This window comes from Belonocnema kinseyi, chromosome 7 (genome assembly GCF_010883055.1).
Source record: "Belonocnema kinseyi isolate 2016_QV_RU_SX_M_011 chromosome 7, B_treatae_v1, whole genome shotgun sequence".
Taxonomy (NCBI): Eukaryota; Metazoa; Arthropoda; class Insecta; order Hymenoptera; family Cynipidae; genus Belonocnema; species Belonocnema kinseyi.
In genome coordinates, this window is record NC_046663.1 from 105426732 (window position 1) to 105435933 (window position 9202).

At 28.3% G+C, this 9202-nt stretch overlaps 2 protein-coding genes across 3 annotated transcripts in view; one reads left to right on the forward strand and one right to left on the reverse strand.

The window, feature by feature from the left end:
* LOC117176287 (glucose-6-phosphate exchanger SLC37A2) overlaps positions 1-5658 on the reverse strand; it is a 15339-nt gene extending 9681 nt beyond the window's left edge. For both annotated transcript variants that reach the window (XM_033366472.1, XM_033366471.1), the window contains exons 1-3: positions 5042-5658; positions 1403-1481; positions 923-1058 (exon numbers count right to left, since the gene is read on the reverse strand). In XM_033366472.1, the coding sequence (XP_033222363.1) occupies positions 923-1058; positions 1403-1481; positions 5042-5318 (492 nt within the window). In that variant the 5' untranslated portion in view covers positions 5319-5658. The remainder of the gene's footprint in view (positions 1-922; positions 1059-1402; positions 1482-5041) is intronic.
* Positions 5659-5836: 178 nt separating this feature from the next.
* The window catches only part of LOC117177432 (probable rRNA-processing protein EBP2 homolog), a 12587-nt gene continuing 9221 nt past the window's right edge, over positions 5837-9202 (forward strand). Inside the window, exons 1-2 of the mRNA XM_033368106.1 lie at positions 5837-5994; positions 6067-6153. Coding sequence (XP_033223997.1) covers positions 5947-5994; positions 6067-6153 — 135 coding nt within the window. The 5' untranslated portion in view covers positions 5837-5946. The remainder of the gene's footprint in view (positions 5995-6066; positions 6154-9202) is intronic.

Genomic DNA, 9202 nt, shown 5'->3' on the forward strand with positions numbered 1-9202 from the left:
GTAAAAATATATCAAATAAAGCTAAAATGGCAATACATAATTCTATATTTGTACCGACTGTAGTATACGGTAGCGAGACATGGACTTATCAAGAAAAAGATATGGACAAAGTAAGTAACGAGATAATTCTAAAAGAATGTGGTGCAGAAGAGACGCTAGTAAACACATGGGAAAGAAATCGGTTAAGATGGTTCTCACATGTTGAGAGAATGCCAAATGAACGACTAGCGAAACAAGTATATCAAGGTAAAGTAAATGGCAGCGTGCCCAGAGGTATACCGCGGAAAGAATGGTTAGAATGTGTGAATGAGACCCTACTTAGAAGAGACATAAGAAGTCACAGAAACACGAGAGCCTGCATGAAAAAATGCATGGACATAAAAGAAGCTAGAGAAGTATGCCAGGACAGGAAAGTATGGCGGCAAATAATTAATAAAAAGAGTGTCAGTAGAGTTAATGTTCGATAGTTGGTCAACTCTATAAAAAAGGTTCACGATGGGTTTAAAAAAATTGTCATCCAACTGAAGACCACCAGCAATGTTTAAATAGAATATGTTTTCTGATGACAATTTTTTAATTTCTGCTAAGAAGATGGAAAAATGTAAATGAAAAAAAGTGCTTCGTGGCGGATTTTCATTTTTGTTAGAAAAGACCTCTATTGTCATCAGAAAGCATATCCCATTAAAACCTTTGTGGGTGATCGTCAGTTGTATTTGCATTTTTTTAAACCCACCGTGGTTATTTCGAAAGAATAGAATAAATATACAATTGCTTATGTTATGGGCTTGGAAATTTCTATCTACCAATAATAAATAAGGGTAGTAGAAAATAAAATTCGAAATCAAAATAATTTATAAGAGTTATTATATTATAAGAATAAATTAAATTGAATTGATAGTAAAAAATAAATGTTCGTACAAACCTGAACTAAAACGAAATAAAAAAGGCTGTGTATATTGTAGGCTCTTGCTATTCCGAATAAATAAGATGCAATGCCGGATGTTAACATTCCGAGAGCGAGAAAATACCGAAGATTCACCCGTTCAGCAATGAACCCGCTGTGCATAAATAAATTGTAAACTATTAAAACTTGGAAATTTTCTTGCATTTAGTTTTTAAAAATTTAGCTGAGGAAATTATTCCGCATTAAAATACGCACTATAGTCTCTTTTCAAACTAATTTGATAATATTGTTGGTCAGTTAAATTTCCTACTATGTTAAAAAAATTTTAAATACTGTCGATCTTCTTATAACTTCAAACTACTCTTTAAATTGGTATATATTATGAGCTCTATTTACAAGTAAATTCTTTCTGTTTTCTTGTAATTTTAGTATTTTTAAGTTTCCATTATGTTATATTTTCTATTAAACTAAAGTAGCATATCTTGAAATTTGTATTACCTAAGAAACATGGCACCAGCATACGCGAACAAAAATGCTGAGTCCAGTGTTCCAAGCAACGCTGGTGCATCACGAGTGTCTGAAACGTAACAAAAAAATTCATATAGTGAGTTAAAAAATACTATTAAATATCTAAATATAGTTATTATAATATATAAGGTATTGATTTAAAATTCAAAAGGTCCAATTAAATAGTTTTTAAACTCACAATCAAATTATTCCTGAAATATTGTTTTATTCATAAGAAAAATAGAGTGATTTTACACCATGAGACAATCGATAAAAAAAGTATAGTTTACAACATATCTATAAAAATAAAGATCAGGTCTCGGATTAAATAGAAAGATAAAAGAAGTCGCAATCGGTCGCATAAAATTAGTTTTTAAAAGGGATCTGCTCCCCTTTTTAAAACGCTGAGCCACGTTGTAAAATCCCTTATAATATATATTTCTATTGCCACCTAAATGAAAAGAAAAGTTTTTACGCCATGGTTGAAATCTGTAAAAAACTTACGATAAACTTTGGCACTTACACCGTAACTATAAGAATAAATACTAGATAAATCTGATCCCTCACTAATCTAAGAGCGGTTTCTCTTTTTGTATAAATATGGTGTAAACGCTGAAATTACTAATAATTATCTTTGATTTATAGATTGAGCCATTGGATCACATGCTTCTATATTTGAGGACAAATTTAAGCAAGGAAAAATACATTGCGTTCATTTAAACACTTAAAACTTTAGATGACGTTAAAATTGTAATAAGCCAAAAACTATGTTTTCCTAAAACGTTCGCAAGAATGCCTATTTCTTCTAAAATTGGTGAGATTTCAAATGTAAACTGCAGAAACCAATTAATCTGTAAATTTAAAATTCAGCCATTTGGAATTTTTATTATTTGAAATATAAACATTTAAAAAGCGTGGAAATAGTTATGAAGTATCAAAAATTTAACAATTTCAAACTTAAATTTACTCAATTTTGAACAATTCTAATTGAAAGATTTAAAATTAAACTATTTAGATTTGTTCGGCTTCATATTAGATACGTGCAAACATTTAAATTTCGTATTTACAAGTTGTTAAAATCGAAAAATGAATACTTACTAAGGGCTTCAAGCTTTGAAGATTAAGTAATTTTATACTTTTATTACAAACGTAAGAAATCAAAATGTAGGAAGTCGTAACTTTACAAGGTTTAAATAAAGCTAATTTTAACATGGTTTTGAAAGATTAAATTTTTTTCATAAAAATCTTCAAAGTTTAACCAGTTCAAAATTTATTTGATAGTGGAATTTCAAAATCTGTATCAAAAATTGTTAATCGTAAATTGCATTTTCATTTCTAATATTTATATAGCTTTTTATTAAATTTTGCAATTATAAGACATTAAGAAAACAAAACCACTTCCTAATAATGATAAAAAAATGAATTATCAGATGGTCGCTCAGGCTGCTCTTATCAGCAATTCCGAACAGCAGCACGTGGTTCCACAAACATATGAAACGTGCACACTAAGATGTAATGATTTTGATTATTAAAGATTTAGCGAAAGCATATTGACAAAACTGTTTCTTGTCGACTTACTTTTAAGTTAGATTTCTGAAATTGGATACATTGTGCATTGAAAAGTTCGAATTCAAACCTTCAAAACTCTTTCAAATTTTAGGCTTTAAGGAAGTTGTACCAAAAATCAAATCACTAGCAAAAAAAACTTTTTCTACAATTTTAAGAATCAAAAAAATATTACCAATCATTTCTTATAAAGAGAACAACATTGTATTTTACGAAAAATATTTCAAACTTATGAAACCTAAATATTTAACAAGTTTTTTCAAATGAAATTTTTCCAGTACAATCTTCAAATACAGATATTGTGTTTAAAATTTTTTGTTCATATTAAATTGTTTGTATGATTTCAGCCATAAAAAAATTAACTTTCAGAATTGAAAACAGTAGAGTTGTAAATAGTTTTTTTCTGCAAAAACAAGCCATCATTAATTAAAATTGAAGCATTTTTCAAAAATTGCTAAGAGATAGTAATATAAAATTAAATTGCAAAAAATAATGTTAAAATAAATGTATTTGTAATTTTTTCAAATTTTTCATTAGAAATCATGGTTTTTATTTGTAATATCTTTATCAGCGATATTTTTATTTTTAAAATCTTAGATAAATTATTTTTTCAGAGATCTTATTTTTGGCAAGAGGATTACCTTTATCACTCAAAACAGAACAATGTTAAATTAAAAACTGTCAAAATGAAACAATTCCGGAAATCAGCATTCAAAACATATACATTTTGGAAATTTAAAAATGTACTAATTGTACATTTCGAAAAATTGCAAGTATAATTTTCAACAATTTCTATTTATAATTTATAAGTAAATTCAAAGCTATTTTTATGATAGTTTAGGTTAGCCCGAAAAAATTGCCAATCATTGTCAAACATTCCTTCTATTTTATATAAAACTTCGAAAGAACATAAAAAAATAACGTGGAAATTAATTTTCGTCTTTTTCAATCTGATGCCCCGATATTTCTTATTCCAATTAATTCAAGAACACATTACAATTCAGCATAATAGTATTTTAATTTTCTAAAAATACAATCACGCTTTCCACTGATTATGAACGTTTTCTTATACAATTTTATAATTACGTGGATTAAAAACAGCTCGTATGTCTTTTAATATCAGGCTAAAGCGATAAGGTATAAATCTCGAAAACTCAGAAAAATATCTGACCTCTAATAAAAGAAAAACGTAAACTGCAATTTAAATACAAAGTTAAAAATGGATATATTACATAATAGGTAGAGATAAAAATAAGGCGCGATAAAAAAAAAACACTTTTCCGCATTATCCACATTTTCAACTAAGTAGCCAAGGAAAAGAAATAAGAATAAACTAGCAAAATAGTTTTTAGCATTCAAATAATTTCTATGATTAAAAATTCGTCTCGTAAATTATATTTTCTTGGTGTACAATAGACTTATAAAGAAAATGATTAACGATAGATTTAATAACTAAAGAATAATCCCCCTGTTAATTTTGGATGAAAATAAAATAAATTCGACCAATGTTGATTCATCGTTAATTTTTGGAATAGGGATTAAAATAAGACATAAAACATTCGGCATTCTAAACTTTCAAATTTAAACACTTTAAAATTTAAAGTCGTGATAAATGGAATACTCTGTAATATAGGAACATAAAAATTGAACGATTTGACGTTTCATGTTTGAGCCCTAAAGGTTAAAACCTTACAACGAAGCCGTTGAATTAATTTTTAAATTGAAAATGTTAATTGAATATTTCAAACTCAACAGATTTCAAAAATAAATGTTTGAAATCAAAATTTCTTTGTTCAGTTTTAGTAAGATGTATGGTTTTTAAAAGAACTTATTATTTGAAAAAGAACACGCTTCTTTGTGATCTACCTTACAAATAAGGAATTCGTCAAGGTGAAAAAATAAGAAACAAGTAAAAGCACTTTCATCCTATAAATTTCAATAGCAATAAAATTGACTCCATTCGAATTGAATTTAGAATAAGGAAAATAAATTGCTCTTGATTTTCAGTCCTTTAAAACAAAAGAAATATAACAAAAAAGATGATTACCGATTAGAAATGCTTACCAAAAGGTGCCCAATCGCACCAAGTGTCTCGATTACTAGAATTAACAGGAACATCCGGAGGTGGAGACAAACTACTACAATTTACACTCAGTACATTTTTAACCACCGAAATTGGTTTTCGTGTCAGATGGTAACACATGTATGCCATATAAGTGAGACCTAGAATGACGCCTTTGTGCCATAATAATCGGGTGGATTGTCGACATGGACAAAATTTATTTACAAATTGCCCAATAAATCCCACTGCACATGGAACATCTCTTGTCGATCTGGGCATATTAATTATCTCAACTTCCTCTGTGAACGAGAACACTGATTACACTTTCCACGTTTTATATTTATATTATGCACGTTGTGTACACATGTACAGTGGAAGTTTGACAGAAGCAACAAAGGTTCGAAAATGCATATATAATGTGTCAGTCCTTGTTATAAAAATACTGGAAAATATGAGTGAGGATTACTGACAAAATTCGCGCTATTATCATTGTGAAGTAGTGTCTTGAATAAGTGACTTTTTAACGAAAAGAAATATATAAAAATAAAAACGCGTATGGATACTATAGACTGTATAACCTATATCTTTGACGGTTGTCACTGTCCTGCTGTCCCTGTCCTACTCATGAACTCATCTGTCATCCCCCCCCCCCCCTTAGAACACCGTATAAAATTTGTTTAATTACATTTACAGGTTAACAAATTTTCACAGCAAAAATGTCTCTAGATTCTAGAGTTATCTAGTGCCTTTAGTTCTTCTGTGAAGAACACGTGGCGTTCAAACATAACCTTTCGTGCTAGTGTTTTCCTTTTGACGCTTGCTCCTTGTTCGGTGTTTTCAAAGAGCTGATAATTTTATAATTCAAACTAAAGTTTAATTGTATAGCTTGTAGATTTAATTCATAAAAATGAGTAGCAGCGAATCAGACTCGGAAGCTCATTCTTCAGACGAAGAGGTAATAAGATCGTTAATTTAATTTAAACTGGAATGTTGTGTTAATCCTAACCTAACTTTCTCACATGTTTAGCTACAAGAAGCATTTGCAAAAGGGTTATTAAAGCCCGGATTAAATAGTGTAATCGAAATTGAGAAGAGCGAGCACAAAAATAATGTGGTGAGTAAATTATTCGAATTTTGTTCAATTCTGAATTATTTTTATAGCCTTTTGCTCCAGCTGCAAAAAATAATAATTGACGAGCTTGTCAATATAGTCAATTCATCAATGTTATCAGAATTTTCGCGAACTTAGGATTCTTTCTTCTTCTCTAAAAAAGCTTGATTTCTTTAATTCAAATATATTTAAGTTAAAAAAAAAGACATATTATTATCTGACTAACCGACCCGATAAAAGTAATGCAGACCAGCCTTAAAACCCATTCTACTCAATTATCTTGAAAGAATCCAAATTATTTGAGATTTCTAGGTATTCGAAGTGTTTTGAAAAGATTTCAGTGGAATTCATAGAATTTTCAAAGATTTTAATTATTTGAAATAATTCTCCCAGCTTTTAAACGTTTGAAGGAAATTTAAAATATTTTAGAGATTTTACGGTAGTCCAAGGAATACGAAACATTGTAAGGATTTTGAAAGATTTTAGTGTATTGTTAATGACTTTAAAGACTTCATATAATTTTAATGATTTTGATGAATATTTGTAGGATCATTTGAAGTGATTTTTAACGGATTTGAGTCGATAAAAACGAGATTATTATTTTATATTATTTCTATAAATTATTAAGAATTTCACAAAAATAAAAATATTTCATGGCATTTCAAATATTTGAAGAAAAATCCTAATATTTCGGTTAATATGAGGTTTTAAAGAATTTCCTTAAATTTAGGAAGATTTCAAGGGATTTCGTAGAATATATCAGATTTTAGGATATGGAAAAAAACTAATGGATATCAGAGTTTCCAAGATTTAAGAATATTTCAAATGATTTTTAAGGGATTTTATAAGATTTTCGAGGACTTCAATAATCTAAGGCATTTTGAAGGTTCTCAGTACAAATTTTTAAAAAGTTTTTAAAGGGATACAAAAATTTTAGGGTATTTCCAAGGATTCTAAGAAGTTTTTATTTGATTCAAAAAGTTTTAAGGAAATTTTAATGAGTAATTATTGCAAGGAATTTAAAAAAAACGCATGCGCGTTTTGAAGAATTGTTTAGAACTTCGGATTATTTAAAAGGATTTTATAGGACTTGAAAGATTTTAAGATATTTCAAAAGATTCCAAGGGGTTTTAAAAAGATGTTAAAGTATCGAATCAGATTTCCAGTGATTTTAATAATTTTAAGAGATTTTAAAAGCTGTCAAGGTATTTTAATCAATTTTCCTGGATTTCAGGAAATATCAGATTTCATGGAATTTCACAGATTTTTTCAAGGGATTTTATTCGAGTTCAACGGATTGTAAAGATTTAAAGTGATTCTATAATATTTCAAGGGGTATCTGAAAGTAAATTTTGTAAACCTACATAAACTTCAAAATCAAGAAGGCTTAAAAAGAATTCCCAAAATAGTTCTATCAAAATTATATTGTATGTTCCTTAAAAAACTGTTCTTTAAAAAAAACAAATACTCAAGGAAATCAATTTAGGGAAAATAATTGCACAAAAAGATTGCACAAGATTGAAGGAATTTTAGTAGGATTTACAAGATTTAAAGTTTATTTTTTATTTTTATTTATCACATTCTTTCAGTTGATATTAAAAGAATCATGAATTATTGAAAACTATAGTATCCGTACAAAACCTACCGAATGTACAATTTACACTCTTTATTAATCTCTTGAATAGTTTGAGAAATTAAAAAAAACATAATAATATGACAATTGATAGTATTTATACGCCTAAAGTTCAAAATCGTTTTTCATATTTTAATATTTAATCATTAGTTTCATTTTCGTTAGGTAATTTCCCAGGATTCCATTGACAAAATAATTTATAACTCTGAAAGTATGACGGAGAACGAATGAAAATGTGTAATATCTTTTTCATTTAGTTTTTTTTAGTAAAAAAAATAAAGCTATTATCTTGCTTTTCTATTGCATTTAAGAAATTGAACAATCTCTTGATATATCGTTTTTTTACATTTTGTATTGACATCATAAATAATAGAAAGCAAAGGAGAAACAAAAGTTCCATTTGGTTTCAGACTGAGGACAATTGTTACGTTTCCATTATCTATCATCAAAAGCTATAGTTTCTTTTTTAAATATAAACAAAAATCAAAAACAGGAACCTTATTTACCAAAAAAATTCATCGCATTCATAATTTATCGTAACTTCATAAAGGAATCTTAGACTTTTATTCAGATTTAGATCACTTCTTTAACCCATTAAGTCCCAGTCGGACACATTTTCAACATTTTTTTTCAATTGCTTCATACACTAACAAAACGACCATAAAAAATTCAGAATATTCATATTCAATGTAAAATTGTGTGAACTTTCGATTTATGTGACCAGAATTTTGAAAAAGTCATGGTTGTTTATTTGACAAAAAACGTGGTTTTCAAAATAACATTTTTTTTCTTACGATATTTTCATATCGAAAGAATCGGTGGATTTCTACGATTTGTGGATTTTTTGCGTCCATGGACCCTAACCTTCAAAATATACCCGTAGGTTTAACAAAAAAAAGAGGCACTAAATATGACGGCTTGAAATGAAAATTTCTTGTATAAATATTGTATTTTTATAAACAACAATTTTATTTCTATTTCCATGACAATGTATGCCAGAAGGTTTTTCGGGTCGTTGATTATGAATATGATATCATATTTTCAAAATTCAAGACGGCGGATCCAATATGACGGCTAAATTGGTTGAATCTTTTTGGCCGCCATATTGGATCCGCCATATTTAATTTTGAAATTCTGATAACATATTCGTAATCAGCGTCCCAAAAAACCCGGAAGTAAAAATTTTCATGAAAATTACAAACAATATAAAAAAATCTGACCGCTCCGCGCTCGATAATGTATTTACCTCGCGCTCCGCGCTCGGTCTTTGCATTACCCTCCACATTTGTGCATAGACCACAATTGCAATATTTTCTATATTGTATGTTAAAAACTATTATATTAAATTCCTCTTAAAATTTCTTTTTAAGTGTACCTTGGCTTGGCACTGCTTATTCAGATATTGCAAAATAATGTTCG